Source organism: Paroedura picta, chromosome 5 (assembly GCF_049243985.1).
Source record: "Paroedura picta isolate Pp20150507F chromosome 5, Ppicta_v3.0, whole genome shotgun sequence".
In the NCBI taxonomy this organism is placed as follows: domain Eukaryota; kingdom Metazoa; phylum Chordata; class Lepidosauria; order Squamata; family Gekkonidae; genus Paroedura; species Paroedura picta.
The window spans coordinates 31,776,131-31,795,049 of record NC_135373.1 but is presented as its reverse complement, the minus strand read 5'-3'; the positions used below and the strand labels follow the sequence as shown (position 1 = coordinate 31,795,049).

Here is an 18,919-nt window from a genome sequence, read left to right as displayed (position 1 = left end):
GTATTGCTAGACCTGTAAGTGGCAGAAGTGGTAGACCATGAGCTTCTTGCTTGATGCCTTGTTGATGCGGAAATATGGGGGGTAGCCCACCAGTGAGTCACCTCCTTTCTCTGGGGTGGAAGGCATAGGGTCACAATCAGGGAGAAACAATCGCAACTCTACCAACTCTACTGTGGAGTGCCACAGGGAGCACTTCTCTCCCCGGCATTATTTAATATCTATGTGCACTCACTTGCCAGTCTGATCCAGAGTAAGTTTTTAGGTGTCATCAATACATGGACACCCAGCTCTATCTCCTGATGGATGGCCAACCAGATGCCCCTCCGGATGCATTGGCTGGGTGTTTTGAGGCAGTGGTGGAGGGGCTCAAGGGTAGTCGCTTGAAGTCGAACCCTTTGAAGATGAAGATCCTGGAAGGAAAGGGTCAGATCAGAAAGCCCAGTTACCCTCCCTTGATGGAGCGCAATTGTCAACTGCACAGTCCGCAAGCAACTTGGGCATAATTTTTGATGCCTCCGTATCGATGGAGTCTCAAGTCACGAAAGCAGCAAGGCAGGGGGATTTTCCACCAGCAAGCCAAGCTACTACCGCCCTTCCTGGCCCGACCATCTAGCCACAGTGTTCCATGTTTCAGTCACCTCAAGACTGGACTACTGTAACTCACTCTACAGGCCTACCCTTGACTCTAATCTGGAAATTACAACTGGTCCAACATGCTGCCACGTGGGTCCTCACTAGAACACCATGGAGGGCCCATATAAGACTGGTACTGCAGCAGCTTAATTGGTTCCCAGGTGAATTCTGGGTTTGCTTCAAGGTATTGGTTTTGACTAAGGCCATACGCGGTCCGGACCTATCTAAGGGACCGCCTATCTGAATATGTCCCTTGGAGCAGGTGTAGTCAACCTGTGGTCCTCCAGATGTCCGTGGACTACAATTCCCATGAGCCCCTGCCAGCAAATGCTGGCAGGGGCTCATGGGAATTGTAGTCCATGGACATCTGGAGGACCACAAATTGACTATCCCTGCCTTGGAGGGCACTGCGTTCAGTGTCTGCAAACCGCTGTGGCGAGGCTGCTCCCGGAGCCCAGAGAAGGCTGGCGGCCGCCCCCCCACCCACCCTGAAGGCGGCAAAGGCTTCTACGGGGCTGGGGACGGCGCTGGGTGGTTTGCTGAGCCAGCCAGCGGCGTCTCCAGGGCCGCAGAAGCCTTTTTGCTCCCGCAATCGGGGGAAGGGCCAGGGAGCCGCAGGCCTACCTTCCCTCTCGGCGGCCAGTAGAACAATGGCCACCGAGTGGGGAAGGTTTGCCCTCGTCGGGGATGGGGCGGGTTGGGAGCCGCTTTGCGCCTCCCTCCTGGTTGGTGTTTGCCGGGCCAAACAGCCAATCGGCAGCCGCGCACAGCACGGCTGCCGATTGGCAGTTTGGAGGTGGACTGACAAGCGGAGGGCCCAGTCGGGAGGCTTCGCGCCTCTCGATTGGGCCCTCCGCTTGTCAGTCCAGGGAAAGGGGCCAGTTATTTAATCCACTCCGCAGGAGCGGTTAAACATGATGGTATGATGTGAACCGCCAAGATGACAGGTTCGATAGGGGCGGTCGATACATATGACAAATAAATAAATATCACCCGATCACCCGATAAGTCTTAACAAATTTTTAAAATATATAAAAATTAACTACCGTCCACCCGGGAAACCCTTCCAGGGCAATCAAGACTGAGAAACCCTGCTCTAAAGAGTTGATTTTAATGCCCTACTTTTCTCTACCTTAAGGAGTCTTGGAGCAGCTTACAATCACCTTCCTTCCCCTCCCCACAACAGGCACTTTGTGAAGTTGGTCAGGCTGAGGGAGTTCTAAGAAAATGGTGACAGACTCAACTTCACCCAGTGAAAGAATGGGGAATCAAATCCAGTTCTACTACACCACGCTGGACTTGAAACCTCCGGGCTAGCAGCTGATTTTCTAGCTTGGTGTTGTGCCAGCTGGGCTAGTCACAGTTCTGATAGAGCTGTTCTCACAGAGCAGTCCTGTTTGAGGTCTTTCAGCCCCTACCTCACAGGATTTCTGTCATGGAGAGAGGAATGGAAGGCAAAGGATTGTAAGCTGCTTTGAGACTCCTTCAAGCTGTGAAAAGCTGAGTATAAAAAACAGCTTTTTCTTCTTCTAGAATTTTCTTCTTTAAGATGTGGGATTTACCTGGATCTGCTAACCTGTAATTCACGGCACAACAAGAGCACTGCAAAATCCCCAATACCCTATGCTACATAAATGACTACATGATACAACGTTCTCCCGGGAAGGGGGAAAAAAAGAGAACAGGTGAAAATGAAAAAATAAGCTTTATTAGGGTCTCAAAAATAAGGCACATCTACAACAAAAGTGCCAAAGAAGACCATTTTAGGATTTTTTCCCTAGTCTGTGGAGTCTGAGATGCCACCTCTAAATCATGGCAACTGACTCAATACAGCAGAGGCATATAAGCATTTATGGCAGTGAACTTGGAAGCTTAGAGATGCTTCATGTGAAGGACCTTCTGAAATCCCTGGAATGGATGTCCATGGATGATTGCACTGGTACTTATTGCAATTATTTGTGTGTGTGCGCGTGTGCTTAAGGTCAGCCTGGTTGTGAGGTAAATGAAATGTCAGGGCCAAAGGAACGGATCCCTCTTCACAGATGGGCATCTACAGGTGTACTACATTAACTGGGAAGAATGGTATAAGCTGGCAGTGGCTGAGTGAGCTGTGAGGAGCCACCTTCCCAGGCTACCGTTACTCAGCATCGGTTGATTTAAAATGCTCGTCGTCAACGGTCGAATAGATGTGTCCTTCGCTGCTGAGAAACTCAACGGCTTTCCTGGAACGAGGAGAAAGAAAAACAATTGCCGTGCCGCCTAGGGCTACTTCTTTGCCCTAAATAAAACACAATGGAGTGAAACATGCCAGATGGAGACGGAGGGAGAGGGGATCACATGGCGACTCAAAGGGCAAAGGGTAAACGGGAGAGCTTCCAGGTCTTGTGGCAGTTTTGTTGATTGCATTCACTGCCGGTGGAGTCAGCTTTAACTAGCAGTGGGGGGGAAACACGCCCACGTGTTGCCCGGCCAATGTGTATTTCAAACAGGCCGTTTTTAAAATGCCGTTCTCCTAACCGAACGGTTATTCCAGGCAGCTTGCAAACTCGGATCAAAACAATTAAAAGATAAGCTCGGTACCAAAACACATGGGAAAGGAGTAATAGTGGGAGACTCGCCTCTGCTTACTTCTTGCCCATCCCGGGCGACATGCCAAGAGTTTTGGAACCCCTTCCCTCCAATAATAAAGCATGCTCAGTAGTGAAACTGCATTGCTTAGTACTGTGCTAATTAAAGAGTTTCAAAGCCAAGAAGCCAGGCCCCCGAAACCTTCACCTGGCCTTGACCAGGGCTAGGGCTTTTTTGGCCCTGGCCCCAGCCTGGTGGAATGAGCTCCCGGAAGAGCTGAGGGCCCTGCCGGAATTAACAGCTTTCCGCAGGGCCTGCAAGACAGAGCTCTTCCGCCAGGCATATCGTTGAGGCCGGGTTGAGGTTACAGAGTTACCATCAGGGGTCCCCTTGAATTACTGAAATTAGGTCCCTCCTAATGGAAGAGCTCAGGACTGCTAGCTGGGCGGGGGGGAGATTAAAGGGGAGTCCACTCCGCTGATGAGCCATCTCTTTTGCATGGGGGATTTTATGAGTATTGTTGTTTTATCATTTATTGTAAAGCGCCGCGTGTCTTGGAGAGCGGTGGCATATAAATCAAATAATAAATAAATAAGTGCTGGTTGATCCCACCAGAATAAGCAGCGCCCCTTCCCCTACTTTCTTTTATTCTGAGACGGCTCTTCCTTTAGAAAGCCCGATTGCCTGCATGGACTTACTTGATGGTAGCCACGTTCATATTGTGCAACTGAGACTTCAGCTCCTGCAGACTTATTCCCTCAGTAGACATGCAGCTTTTGATCAAGTTCAAAACCTGGACAGTCAAAATTCAAGCAAGATTACTGCAAACTCAAATAAGCAGAGGACAGAAGACTTTTCACACACACGCCTGATAATGAACAAGGCTTACAGCTTAACCAAGTACCTTCCGTCTGCACAGTTTTTTTTTAAATACACATATAGAAATTGCAACAGTAATACACAAATGCAGTGCTACCAAGTCAGTGGCTTGGAAGCCACTGGTGGCTTTTCTAAGAACTGGTCCAAAATATGGCATCTGCCCCAATTTGCAAGAAAGTGAGGAAGGACATTGCCTGGTAGGGCTTCTGGCAGGCAGGTGGGTCACACTGTGAATCAGCTGCCAGTGAAAGACTGTAGGACAGGTAAGCTGTAAGCTTAAGTTCCAGGCCTTGAGCCAAAAACAGAGGTAAAGGGCCCTTCCTCTCCAACACCCCCCTGCCCTGCTTATTTACAGCCTCTCTTTTGCCACAAACAGGGAACATGGAAAAGCCCAGTGGAGAGGGAAAGAAAAAGGCCACTGAACTGCAGCCTTGACACATGGGATCCAGAAGGAACGTTCCAGAACCTCCATCTTTCTGCTGACCTTGGCAGCCTACTGCTGCTCTCTCACCACCACCACCACCACCCCGCCGTAACACAGCCATACAACCCGGGGCCCAGCAAGAAGTGCCTGCAGCAACTTGGGCAGGATCCTGAAGTTACTTGAAGAACAGTCCCATGCTTTCTATTCCATGTCATGGAAAGGGGGCGGGGAAATAAGGTTCCACTGGGCCATCGAGCAAACGTCCAGGTTTCCATTGGCAAACGAGGCAGATTTAGAGATTAAGAATCATAGAGTTGGAAGGGACCTCCAAGGTCATCTAGCCCAACCCCCTGCACAGTGCAAGAATTCCTGCCACTCTGGTCAGGACTGGGCCACATCAGGGATTCTATAAAAGTTCAACATCCTGTGTTCACATATGGAAGGCAGGCGGGCTGCAGCTGGGCTTTGCTGAGGGTGAAGGCAGCAGCTCAGCTCAGACTAAGAAGCAGTATTTTCTTCTTGGCATAAAAGCATCAAGGATGGGCACGGCTGCCACTGGAGGGAGGTAGGGGACAGGGAGGACATGTATGCCCAGACACATACCTGACTCTGGTGTGGTGAGAGTCCGCTCACTGGCATGGATAAGCTTCCTCCGTATCTAGATGCATTGGCCATCCCTGAAGGAGCGAACGATCGAGACCCCAGCATGGATGTTGACTGGAATGTAAAGAAATGAGACAACTACAAGCTGCAGTCTCTGAACAATGTGCATGGGAAATTACAAACATCAGGTTTGGAATGTCAACAAACAAGATGTGTCAGAGCAACAGAGCAGCTTGCGGTCTTTAGTGGCACTGCTGCAAGCCTTCCACCCAATAACGTTTCTACACTAAAAGCTTTGTGCATGGTATTCCCAGTTGCAATATATGGCTGGGAAAGTAGGACCATAAGGAAAGCCAAGTGTCAAAGAATTGAGGCTTTTAACTCTAGTACTGGAGAAGACTCTTGCGAGTCCCTTGGACTGCAAGGCGAACAAACCGGTCAGTCCTAGAGGAGATCAGCCCTGACTGCTCCTTAGAAGGCCAGATCCTGAAGATGAAACTCAGATACTTTGGCCACCTCATGAGAAGGAAGGACTATCTGGAGAAGAGCCTAATGCTGGGAGCGACTGAGGGCAAAAGAAGAAAGGGACGACAGAGAATGAGGTGGATGGATGGAGTAACTGAAGCAGCCGGTGCGAACTTAAATGGACTCCAGGGAATGGCAGAGGACAGGAAGGCCTGGAGGATCATTGTCCATGGGGTCGCGATGGGTCGGACACAACTTCACAACTAACTAACAACAACAACAACCAAAGCTTTGTGCATTTCCCCATCCACATCGAAAGTCAGCATCTTGCTTCTGTGCCTGTACCAGAAGGCTCTCTTTTCTCAGGCTCATATGTGCATTGACGACTTCAAGCATGTGAGTGGTCAACATATTCATATCCTCCAGCGGCATGAGTTTGAAGGCAACCAGGCTTTTCTTGTTCTAGCAAGAACAAAGGAAGGAGAAGATTTCAGTTTGGGGCTCGCAGGATTCAGTTTCTGCTCAACAAAATAGTTAATAAAACACAGCAGCTTCTTGGACTAACTCAGGCTGGGCCAAAGACAAACAATCATTAAAGTGCAATATCTAAATAAACACAGTTCAGAATCTAAAGGTTCACCATGTAAAACAGGTGGAACTTGTACCTTTAAAAGTTAGCTACAAATATCAGCCAACTATAAGAATTAAACCAAAGCCCTCCAAATCAGTCAAGACTCCAATCAGTCAAGAGTTCCAGGAAGTATGGTGGTGTTTTAGTGCCTGTAAGAGAAATTTCCCCCCTACTTCTGTGGTCCTTTTGTCCGATCCAAAAGGAGATTTAACAGATGTTAATCTCTAGTACAGACTGGAATTATAGCAATAAGCAGAGCTAACGCATGCTCAGCATACATCTTATCTTACAAGAAAACAGAAAATGGGTAGTTAATTCAACAATCTGTGCTCTTGGAGAACAATAGGTAACTGTTCTTTAATCAGAGGTTAGTTATGTTGGCAGCAGTAGAACAGCTAGATCTGAATCTAGGCTTAAGGTTTTGGTTATCGCCTTTAAGGTCTGGGCCTCTCTGCCTACACGCCTCAAAGAGCCTTCTGCTCCACCAGTTCCAACCTCCTGGTGATCCCAAGGAAGCCCTCTTGACCTCTCCATCCTGGCCCCCACTTGGACCGTTTACGCACTGGGAACTTCACTGCCCCAGCTCCTGCACAGGAGAACAAATGGGGGGTAGATGAGGTGCTCCGGGCCAAATGCTCCCTTGTGTGGGTGCAGAAAGAGGTGGGGCAACCTGCCATGACTAAAACTCCAGCCTGCAGCCCGGCATGAAACCTCCAGTGCGTAAACGGTCCTGGTGGAACAAGTTTCCAGAGATCAGGGCCCTGACAGAATTCAAACAGTTCTGCAGGGCCTACAAAAGGGAGCTCCTCCTCCAGGCATTTGGTTGAGGTCGACCAGTACCACTGCTTCCAATCGGCCCCCCTCAGCCTCCCTCCTGCAACCATCACTGCAGACTTGCCCACCCACTGGGCCTTCAGTAAACATTGATTTATTGTTCTCCCCAATGTTCTATTGCTCATAATGTTATAGTTATTATTGTATTATTATAAACTGATTTGTATTGTTCCTGTTTGATGTAAACCGCACTGAGCCTTCAGGGAGGGCGGTATATAAATATAATAAATAAAAAAAAAGATAAATAAATAAATCTTGTAGCACCAACCAATTTTGCTGGTTTCTAAGATGCCACTGGACTCAGATCTAATTATTCTTAAATTGTGATTGCTGTGAAGTTTCAAAATCTGCTGATCTAAAACTTACCTGGAAGGATCGTAAATGACCAACCACTTTTACGTATGTCCCAGGTGGCACAACTACATTCTCACTGCCTGCTTCCTTTAAAAGAAAAAGTAGGGAAAGAGAGAGAGAAAAAACTGACTGTTTCTTGGTCTACTCCAGCAATGTTAATCTACTTTAAAATAACTATGATGGTTATCAAATTTGTTTGGGAGTGCTTTTCCCAACACTGCAAAAGAATAATGCAGTCTATGAATGATTTTGCCAGCCACAAATTCCACTCAAGGGCTGCAATGCAACTGACATCCTGCACCAACAAGAAACAGAAGTCTGCAATTCAAAAATCAAACAAATGTCCTTATTAAATACATTAAAGTACATTTGCCGCAATGCAGTCTTTTTGAGCTCATCAGATGACACTCATAAAACTTTTAAGCCAGATTCCTCCTTCTCCTTCTTTGGAAGTTTTTAAGCAGAGGCTTCATAACCATCTGACAGAAATGTTGATTTTATGAACTTAGGCAGATTGTGAGTGGGTGGGAAGGAAGGGATGTGCCAGTGTTTGTCTCTTGTGGCCCTTCCTTGCATACCCAGGGAATTGCTGATCGTCACTGTGGGATGGTTGGCAAATTTCCTCTAGGCCAGGCTGGATTCTGGAGATTTTTGGTGGGGGGGATCACTTGGGCATGAAATTGGGGTCACTGTGAGTAGGCAGGTAATTGTGAGTTCCTGCACTGTGCAGGGGGTTGGACTAGATGACCATGGAGGTCCCTTCCAACTGCATGATTCCATGCCTCTTCAATTACTCATTTGGTATGAGGGATGTATCTGACATAAAGGTCACTTTGTTGAGCCGTGTGTACCATAAAACGTAATGCCGGGTACCGCAGATATTAACTTTAACTCAGGCAAACCCAATTAACGGTAATACATTTCCCCCCAAAATACAAACATGCTTAAAACAGCAATGCAATATTTCCTTACGGAATCTCCTGGATGCCCTCCCTCCCACTTCCACTACCCATCATGCATTAGCACTGGGACAGGGCAGGGACATAATGAACAGCCTTGATCACCTGGCAGTAAAGGTAATCAGTTGCTGGTGAGCCAGATAAGAGCTCTTCAAGGGCCGCTTCTGGCCCACAGGCAGTATGTTTGACACCACAGTTTTAAGCCAATCTTTACAGCTCACAGAATCATAGAGTTCGAAAGGATCTCCAGGGCCATCTAGTCCAACCCCCGTGCACAATGCAGCTAGATTTTTTTTTAAACGCTGCATTCTATTCCTAACACTAAATTATATGGTTGCACTACAAAGCCGCAAAGTCTACACAGTATTTTTAGAACTGCTTCCTCCTGGTCCAAAATCAAGTGAGGATAAACAGCCATTACACCTATTCGGTGAGCCCCCACCTAAGAGATCACCTTTCCCAGGGAATTCACGGGAGAAGTCCCTGAGTAGCCCAGGCTTTCTCAGACTTATCAGATCTTGGAAGCTAAGCAGGGTCGGCCCTGGTTAGTATCTGGATGGAAGACCACCAAGGAAGTCCAGGGTCACTAAACAGAGACAAGCAATGGCAAACCACCCCTGTTCGCCTGCAGAGTTGGCATAACCTGGCCTCAAAGAAGGCTGCCTGGGCTCAACAAGAGCCAGGGTCTTTTTGACCATGGCCCCAATCTGGTGGAACAAGCTCTCCAAAGAGATCAAAGCCCTAACAGAACTTTAACAGTTCCACAGGGCCTGCAAAACAGAGCTCTTCCACTAGTCTCTTGGATGAAGGCCAGAGATCAGAGGCCTCCCTGCATCCTGGACCCATCCCTGTCAGGCAATTGTGCCACTCCATTGTCCCTAAACTCTCTTCATTGTTGCAATGACCAAATTGTTCAATACTCCCAAGTTAGGTTTGATGTTGACTGTTATGATCTGTTCTGTTAAAAATCATTTGATGTATGTTGTTTTACTGGTTTCTATGTACACTGCCCCAAGAAGGATGGTATATAAACTGAATGAATAAATAAACTGGGCCCTACTGAAGTACCTTCCCCACCTCAAACCCTCTGTGCACACACCCCACCCAAATCTCCAGATATTTCCTAATTTGGAGCTGGTAAGCATACCTTGATCTCAGTTACACAGAAAGGAAGAAGCAGTTGAGCAGAGAGACACCTAATATAATAAACCAGGTAAGATTCTCCAAGTGGGGAATTGTAAATTTACTGAAAAAACGGAGAGGGGGCCGTCTATGAAAAACCCATAATGGAATAAATTTTTATTTCTTGGCTGTTGCTAGTTTTTAAGGTCCAATTGGACTTCTGCTTTGTTTTGCTACAACAGACCAATCCAACTGCAATTAAGCCAAGGTGGAGCAAAAACCTGGTAAAGAAAACCACAAACACAGAACTAAGGCTGACTGATGGGGTGTGATTCCAGTTATGCAATTCCAAATGCTTAACGGCTGTCTTACATTTGGAAGAGGGTGCAGTGATTTTTAATTCTGCCCTCTCACTGCACAACACACATCCCTTGTTCTCTATGCTGTTTCCAAGTGTTTGCTGACATCAAGAATAAGGGTGAGGGGCTTACGAGGGTGCAGAAGTGGGAAAGTACAACTCTGCAGATGGTCGGATATATGCCAAGAACTTTGGAAAAGATCTTTAACTTCCTGCTCTCTGTGTCTATCAACAATAAAACACACACACACAAAAATGTAATTACATCGGTGTCAACCCACTGTCTGACGTCCATTGGGGCTGCAGTCATATCGTCCACTTTATAGAGGATGTTTGTGGGGGCTTTCTCCGCTTGCCTGATTATCCCCATGATAACGACCTGCATAGTGAAATGAAGACAAAACATACTGTTGGTAAACAGCCTTCCAGATTTCATCATGCAACTGCGAGCAGCCACTGATAGCTTGCTCGACGCCATCAGCCCATATAACATAAAGCTATCGTATCTCTTGTGGCGCAGAGTGGTAAGGCAGCAGACATGCAGTCTGAAGCTCTGCCCATGAGGCTGGGAGTTCAATCCCAGCAGCCAGCTCAAGGTCGACTCAGCCTTCCATCTTTCCAAGGTCGGTAAAATGAGTACCCAGCTTGCTGGGGGGTAAACGGTAATGGGGAAGGCACTGGCAAACCACCCTGTATTGAGTCTGCCATGAAAACACTAGAGGGCGTCACCCCAAGGATCAGATATGACCCGGTGCTTGCACAGGGGATATCTTTACCTTATCATATCTCAAATGGGTTATAGCTTGTCAGAACCACATGAAGACTGAAAAGGTATCACATGCAAATTGAGTGTAAGCAGCCACTGAAGGCAAAGAAGGCAGCAAAGAAGGCAAGCGTAATCTTTGGGTGTATCGACAAAGGCAATATCTAGGACGGCCTTTCTCAACATTTTTTACCACTGAGAACCCCCTGAAACAGTCTTCAGGCTGAGAAAGCCTGATCCAGGACACAAGATGGAATACCACTGCATACTGCATTAGTCAGACTCCATTTGAACTATGGTGTCCAGTTCTGAAGGCTTTTAGAACAGGAGCAGAGGAGAATAACAACGATGATCAAGGGATTGCAGACTAGCCTTACAGAGAAAAGTTGCAGGAATTGGGAATGTTCAGCCTGGAAAAGAGGAGGTTGAGCGGGGATATGTTGAAGTATCAGGAGGGTTGTGATTTAGAGCAGTGGTCCCCAACCTTTTTATCACCGGGGACCGGTCAACGCTTGACAATTTTACTGAGGCCCGGGAGGGGGGGTAGTCTTTTGCCGAGGGATATCACCGCTGCCTGAGCCCCTGCTCTGCTTGCTTTCCCGCCAGCATCACTGACTTCCCACCACCCACTGAGGGGTGCTGCCAGCAGCAGCTGCGCAGTGCCAAGTCGAGGGGGAGCCCTAGCCATGGCAGCCGCCAGAGAGCACCAAAGGTGAGCCGGTGGCAGAGTGGCAGGGCAGCCACCGAGGCAGCAGCCAGGGAGGAGGACGAGGAGGAGCCGTGGCCCAGTACCGACTGATCCACGGACCAGTCCCGGTCCTCAGGCCGGGGGTTGGGGACCATGGATTTAGAGGAGGGCAGGGAGCTGTTTCGGCTAGCAGTAGATGGCAGGACATATAAGGGGTTTAAATTACAGTGGAGAGATATCCTTGGAATATCAAGCTTTTTTATCAGTTAGAGGAGTTCAGTGGGGGAATCAGTTGCCCACAGACCTTGCGGGTTGGACAATTATTTTTCAGAGACAGTGTAGGTAAATCCTGCACAGTGCAAGCAGTTGCCCTGGATTGTCTTTAGCCCCCCTTCCAACTTTTTAAATTCTATTATTTTATGCTACGAGCCTCTTGTGGTGCAGAGTGGTAAAGCAGCCGACATGCTGTCTGAAGCTCTGCCCTTGAGGCTGGGAGTTCAATCCCAGCAGCTGGCTCGGGGTTGACTCAGCCTTCCATCCTTCCGAGGTTGGTAAAATGAGTACCCAGCTTGCTGGGGGGGGGGGACGGTAATGACTGGGGAAGGCACTGGCAAACCGCCCCATATTGTCTGCCGCCGTCACCCCAAGGGTCAGACATGACTCGGTGCTTGCACAGGGGATACCTTTACCTTTTTATTTTATGCTACAAATGACTTCAAGCCAGGGATTCCCCAATCCTGTTGAGTTTGTGGACACTTTTGGACGTTTGAGAACCACAACAAAAATGGCTGCCTGGGGTGGTTCCATGAAATACCACAGGAGGTTCTGAGCCAAGCATTCTCCTATGATGGAGGTAGCTATGTCTAAATGCTCCATGCAGGCTGCAAAGATGATGAGTCCTGAGCTTTTGGGAAGCATCTCTTGCTGTAAAATTTGGGGAAGCCAGGACTATCATTTTGATTTGGGGGAGCAGCAAGCAGGAGCCAGATAATATATCAGTGGCCAACATAATAATGACTCAGTCATTATTTTAATGGGGTTTTAATGGGGAATTTTAATGGTTAATATATTGTATTTGTATTAAAACATTGTGAACCGCCGCGAGCCGGTTTCCGAGAGCGGCGGTCATACAAATCAAATAAATAAATAAATAAATAAATAATATTACAGATCACCATACTAATAGCTTGGTAATCCACCCACCAGGCTCCCTTCTTTCCAACTCAAACAGACCAATTTTACCTGTGAAATCTCAACGCCTTGGACCTTAAAGACTTCTTCTATTTGTTCAGCAGAAAGCAACTGGGACACTGTACACGGAACAAGGTTCTGTGATCTTGACCTCTGCAAAGAGGAAATGGTGAAAGAAATTCCATGTTTTCAGAATTTGCACTTTAAAAAGGGAAATGTCATCTTGGTTCAAGGGTCAACATTTTACTTGTCTGAAAAAAAGAAACATGCAGTAAGATTACTGGGGGGGGGTATTCAAATCAGTACAGAAGAAACTCCATTTAACTCGCAGTACATAATTTGCAGAGCCTCTTGTGGCGCAGAGTGGTAAGGCAGCAGAAATGCTGTCTGAAGCTGTCTGCCCATGAGGCTGGGAGTTCAATCCCAGCAGCCGGCTCATGGTTGACTCAGCCTTCCATCCTTCCGAGGTTGGTAAAATGAGTACCCAGCTTGCTGCTGGGGGGTAAACGGTAATGACTGGGAAAGGCACTGGCAAACCACCCCGTATTGAGTCTGCCGTGAAAACGCTAGAGGGCATCACCCCAAGGGTCAGACATGACCCGGTGCTTGCACAGGGGATACCTTTCTTTACCTTTAACATAATTTGCATTGAGTCTCAGTGAGAAAAACTACATGCATACACACACACACAACATAATAAAGTCCAAGTTGTATAAAGACAACTCACTCCAACCTGATTGGCAATAGGGAGCATTCACTCCACCATGGAGGGCCAACTGCAGTTCTCTCCCCCCCAGCTACTGTCCCCTCCTCCTTCCACTAACTAGACTGCTCTGGACTGCTGGACTGCTCTGCTGGCCCACCTCCCAAAGGAAAGCCAGCCAGAGGAACAAGGTGGCTGGGAGGGAAGGTGAGGCTGGGCTGCAGGCCAGCCCAAGGCCGCCTGCACAAGATCCTGGGAATGGTGGGAGTAGGCCAGGAAAGGGCCACCTGCCGGGAGGACAGAGCCCACAGTAATCTGCACTGGCCTCAGCACGGCCAGCCCCACTCCAAGGCAGACACAGGAGGTCTCGAATAGGCCAACCACCTGGGTCTGGTTCATCTGGGAAAGGGGGGCCTGGAACGCCCCACAATATCCCCTGCCGGCCCAACTGCAGCCTGCATAGGCCTCAGCACAGCCCACCTGGGTCTGGGGAGGCCAAGAAGGCCCCACAAATGCCCCCTGCCAGCCCAACCAGGCCACTGCGGCATGCACAAGCCCATCCAGATCTGGACGGCCAAACAAACTCCCCCTGCTGGCCTGACCAGGTCAGCAGGGGAGGGGCCAGGAAGGCCCCCAAAGTCACCCACCAGCCCTCACCACGGCCCATTTCAATCTGGGGAGGGTTGGAAAAAATGCCCAAAGGCTCCATAGGGTCCCAGGTGGCCTTGAGTGCTCCTCTGCGTGACCTAACAAATGGGGTGGCAGGGGAGTATTTCTCCCTTCCTTTCTTCCTCACTCCCTTTTTTCTCCCCTTTCTCCCTTCCTTTCTTTAATCCCCTTTCCTTTCACCCTCCCTTTCTCTTTCTTCCCTTCGTTTGTCGTCTTCCTTCCTACATCCTCTTTCCTTCTTTCCATTTTCTCCCTTTCCTTCCTTCCTTCCTTCCCCCTCCCTATTTTCTTTCCTTTCTTTTTCTTTCTCCCTCCCTTTCTCCCTTTCGTCCCACGCCCTTATCTTTTTCTATTTCCCTTCCCCTCCCTTTCTTTCTCTTCCTTCCTGCCTTGCTTCTTCATCCACCTTCCTTGCTTCCTTCCCTCTTTCCTTCCTTCCTTTTCTCTCCCTCCTTCTACCTTTCTTTCCTTCTTCCTTCCATCCTCTCCCACCTACTCTCCTTCCATCCTTTCCCCCTCCTTCCCTCTCTCTTTTTCTTTTCTTCTTTCCTTCTTCCGTCTTTCTTTCTTGTTTCTTTCCTTCTTCATTCCAGCTGTTTTCTCCACTGGTGCCTGGAGACCAGCTGTTATCCCTGAAGACCTCCAGGCTCCAACTGCAGGCTGGGTATCAAGCTGCCTACACATAGAGGGGGAGTGGGCGATCAGACCTGGCCCTTAAGATTAGAGTCTGCTACTCTAACCACTTCACCACACTAGATCTTAAGACTGAGCAGGGAGAGGAGGGCCAGCACCCAGTAAGGCCACAGTGCAAACTTGCGTCCTAGCACCCAGTGCTTTCCTGGGTGCAACGGGCTTTGCCCCTCGTAAGTGAATAAAATACCAGATTGTTCAGAAACTTTACTCTTCAGGCTTCTGCTCTGAGAAGCATATCCCCAAGGAAAAGGAAAGAACAGAGCAACACTAAACAGAGTTACAACGTTTAAGGATTACCTAAGAACAGAAGAGAATCCATGTTGGATCCGGCCCATCCAGCCCAGCACTTCGTATCACACAGTGGCCAAACCCAAGGAGCCATCAGGAGGGCCACCAGCAAGACTAGAACTCCAGAAGCCTTCCCACTGTTGCCCCCAAGTGTCCCAGACACAGCGTTCCATCTATACCTTGTGGCTCACAGCCACTGATGGACTTCTCTCCATATGTTTATCCAATCCCTTCTTGGAACTGTCTATGCTTAGAGCTCCCACCATTTCCTGAAGCAGTGAATTCCATGTGTTAATTGCTCCTTGGGTGGAGCTCAAGTCTTCTTAATTTCACTGAGTGCCCACGAGTGCTTGTATTGCGAGAAAGGAAGGAAGGCACTTCTTTCTCCACCTTCTCTATCCCATGCATAACCGACTTCAATAGATCTGAAAGGGATGTAACTCTGTTTAGGAATGCACGAGGAGAGTTCAGTTCTGCATACCGATTTCTTCTCCCCTTGGGTTGCTTGAGATCCAAATCCTCCTGGGGATTCTGTATATCCACCGCCCATCGAAGAGCTGCCGAATCCACTGTTAAAACCAGCTGGAAATAAAATCAAAACAAACAGGATAGAAAATGAACTGCACGGCCAATTTCATTCCTTATAGCCCCTGCCCAATACATCCTTCCTTTACAAAGCTTTGGGCAGTTCCTATGGCTCCCCCTCCCCTGCTTTATCATTGCAAGGACTAGTTTGAGGACTGTGATCTAGTGACACGTAATGGCAGTGAGTCTTGGCCTCCCAGATCCTAACCCAACATCTGGATCGCTGAAATGCATTCGGTTCTGGCCCCAACCTGGTGGAATGAGCTCCCAGAAGTGCTGAGGGCCCTGCTGGAGTTGTCAGCTTTCCACAGGCCCTGCAAGACAGAGCTCTTCCGCCAGGCGTATGGTTGAGTCCAGGGTGTAACCTCGATATTCTATATAAGGACCCCCCCCCATGCTTCAGCCAGATATGGCACCTCACTCCCAACAGAAGACTTGCCCTTGGCTGAACGAGGAAGGAAGGGGATGGGAGTAATCAGGTTATTGCGATCGCCTGGCACCTTTTTATGGGGTTTTACTGAATTTTAATGTTTTATTGTTGTAAATCGCTGAGGGCCCATTGGGTGACTGGTGGTATATAAATTGAAAAATAAATAAATAAAATAAATAAATTTACTTTTCCTGGATTCAGAAAAAAAAACTAAGTGAAATTTTATTAGGGGAACAGATTATTTTTTTTAATTTAGTGGTACATATTTATTCCGTACTTAATGTACATGCAAGTGTAAGAAATAAACTTTTACATGTGGTTTGAAGCCTCTTCCACTGAGAAACTATTCTGTCAGAAACGTCTTTCTAATGTTTAGATGGAATTTCTTTTGAATTAATTTCATCCCATTGGTTCTGGTCCATCCCTCCGGGGCAAGAGAGAACAAATCTGCTCCATCCTCTACATCGGTAGTCCCCAACCACCGGGCCAGAAGCTCCCTCTCCCTGCCCCCCCCCCCCCCGCAGCGAGAAACGTCCCAGGCCACAAGCTTGCGGCCCGGGAAGCTTCTTTTTGCGGGAGGGGGGAGTAGGAAGTGCAGCCGCCAGCGCAAACGCGCATGCGCGGACCTCGCGGAAAGTGACCAACATATTTTAAAAAAGAGAGGGAATAGTCCTGAGATGGAAGCCAGTGCAAAGTTCTGGTTAGAGTGTCAGAAATAGAGACCCTCGGTTTTGACTACATCGTTCCAACAGAAAGTATCCCACTCTTCCTGAACACTAAGAGCAGGTAACAGCATAAATCAACAATCAGTAAAAGTATAAAATCAGATATAAATTTCATAGATTCAAGTGGGTAGCCTTGTTGGTCTGAAGCAGCACAACAAAAATTGAGCCCAGTGGCACCTTTAAGACCAACAAAGATGTATTCCATGTGTGATCTTTTGTGTGCGTGCAGTTTTTGTCTGAGGAAGTGTGCATCCACGTGAAAATATATCTTTGTTGGTCTCAAAGGCACCACTGGGCTGAATTTTTGTTTAGATATAAATTTCATAAACATCAAAACATTCTATTTCAGTAGCCCCAAACTGGTTAGGTGTGTGTATGAAGGTGTCAGATCTCTCAGTATGCAGTAGTCTTACTAACCTCTGTAATCACTTGATAACACGGAGCTAGTCACACACACACAGAGACTCTCTAATCCACCTCACAGGAGTGTTGTTGTTGTTATCAGTTGCGAAGTCGTGTTCGACCCATCGCGACCCCATGGACAATGATCCTCCAGCCCTTCCTGTCCTGTACCATTCCCCAGAGTCCATAATATAATAACACAGGAAGAGTGTTATTATAACACAGGGGTGTTATTATACTTAAATATAAAAAATGAGGGAGTGGGAATACCCCACATACCTCAACATTAACTCCTTGGAAGAAAAACGAAAGGAAGTTTTAAAGACAGAAAGACAGCCAGGGGGGTAAGAGAGAGAGGAGGGAGGACAGGCATTCCCAGACCTAAACCAAATAATATTTCCCCACTATTGAGAAAAGGGAAATGGAAACTGAAGAGGTCACACCACTTCGCAACACGCATGTGCGGGCGCTACATTCACACGTGCAGTTCCGAACCCGTTCCCCGCCAGCTCACCGTTCCACATGTCGCGCGCGGGGAGAACAAAAGAAGGCGGCGGCGGCGGCAGGAAGAAAGGGGCGGGGGGAGAACCACGTCTCTCGCTCCCCGGCGTATCTCCGCCAACCCCCGACTACGCTCGGTCTTCCGCGCGCCACACGAACGAGTGGCGCTCGGGATTCGCCAGCTCTCTCGCGGGCAGCCAATCGATGGACGGCCATGCAAATAACGCGGAGGCTCGGGATAGAAGGACTGGATGCGCGGCGCGAGGACCTGGAAACCGAGACGGGAGAGGCTAGAGCGGCATTTATTTCCCCACGCGCGCACTTTTAACTTCCGGCTCGTCTCTTGAGGGTATTTTTCACCTCAGTTTTTTAAACATCTAAATTCAACCTGTGATTTTCGCAGAAGGGATATTAAAAGACGAAGACCGTAGTGTCACCATCGACCTTTTTTTTCCTTCATAGGATAAACCCCTCCACCCCGCAAATGGACTTTCCTCACGGAGTTTTAGTGTGACACGACCTAGTACCGACTAGCCAGATGCGCTTTAACGCTGGATTTTTAACCGGAAGTGCGTCGCTCTAGCTCTTCATCTTCCTATCTCTATGGGAGAGCCCCTCGCTGTGCCGCTGCGGGCCCCCAGCAAAGGGTCCGAGGAAGCGGAAGTACTACCTGAGGCTGGAGGAGAGGGCAGGGGCTGATAGTTGGGCGTTAAGCCGGAGAGTCGTTCATGCAGGAGAGGGCGTACGAAAAGCTGCAGTGGCCGGGGCTAAATAATAAATAAATAGGACTGAGTCGGCGCGTCCCCATGTGGAACATTCCTACGTATTAAAAAACAAAACAACACACATTAAACACACACTCAAGGAAATAGTACGTGAATCCAGACTTGCCTATAAGGAGTTTTAATAAAGGATCAAAACTTGCAGAAAATGCAGACGGGGAGCCTTGAGCACATGCGCACTTAACGAGCGTGCCTGAACCAGGGACTGCATGCATGACTAAAACTAGATGTCTTCTACCGTAAATGCAGGTTGTGTAATTGTTGAGTAAGCTATCCCAAGCATTTGGATATGCCAGGCCATCTGACACTTGGGGCATTTCCTCGCGTTAACAATAATGTCACGCTCACGGAATGGCAAAATGCAACATATCAGGGCTCCCCCAGGCCCTCCTCACCTTTTTCCTGTCTCATCTTTGTCTGCCTTCTTTTTGCATGTCTTACCCTCCACATCTGCTGCTGGAAATGGCAGAAGAGAGCAACGTGCTGTATACGGCTCGGGCTTCCGCCTGTCAATTCAGGAAACCAATCCCCTTTCTCCAACAAAGGTCCCGAGATGCCCGGAGGATGTAGTGAGCTGTCAGCTGGATGTGCGCAACATGTGCAGGGGCCAGAATATTCAGCTTCCATTCAGTGGGTGTGACACTATTTTTAACTGGTGCGGAAAAGCCC

At 48.3% G+C, this 18,919-nt stretch overlaps 1 protein-coding gene across 3 annotated transcripts; it reads right to left on the bottom strand.

The window, feature by feature from the left end:
- Positions 1 to 2,319: 2,319 nt before the first annotated feature.
- RPA2 (replication protein A2) lies at positions 2,320 to 18,676 on the bottom strand. Of its 3 annotated transcripts, none has more exons than XM_077337113.1 (9): positions 18,646 to 18,676; positions 15,307 to 15,407; positions 12,524 to 12,625; positions 10,096 to 10,209; positions 7,404 to 7,478; positions 5,918 to 6,034; positions 5,108 to 5,221; positions 3,900 to 3,994; positions 2,320 to 2,855 (listed from the first exon to the last, which is right to left on the bottom strand). In XM_077337113.1, exons 1-9 carry the CDS (start codon positions 18,659 to 18,661, stop codon positions 2,771 to 2,773), a joined length of 819 nt encoding a protein of 272 aa, XP_077193228.1. In that variant the 5' UTR covers positions 18,662 to 18,676; the 3' UTR covers positions 2,320 to 2,770. The 3 variants fall into 3 exon arrangements, with proteins under 3 accessions (XP_077193228.1, XP_077193229.1, XP_077193230.1); XM_077337114.1 differs by lacking the exon at positions 18,646 to 18,676 and adding an exon at positions 17,482 to 17,723; XM_077337115.1 differs by lacking the exon at positions 18,646 to 18,676 and adding an exon at positions 16,983 to 17,135.
- Positions 18,677 to 18,919: the final 243 nt, after the last annotated feature.

Bases quoted from the DNA above. Each gene is read 5' to 3' on its own strand.
- RPA2 (XM_077337113.1), bottom strand. The intron at 12,626-15,306 runs GTATGCAGAACT...TCCTCTTTGCAG, and splicing joins CCCAAGGGGAGAAGAAATCG to AGGTCAAGATCACAGAACCT. The intron at 3,995-5,107 runs GTATGTGTCTGG...TTGACTGTCCAG, and splicing joins TCTCACCACACCAGAGTCAG to GTTTTGAACTTGATCAAAAG.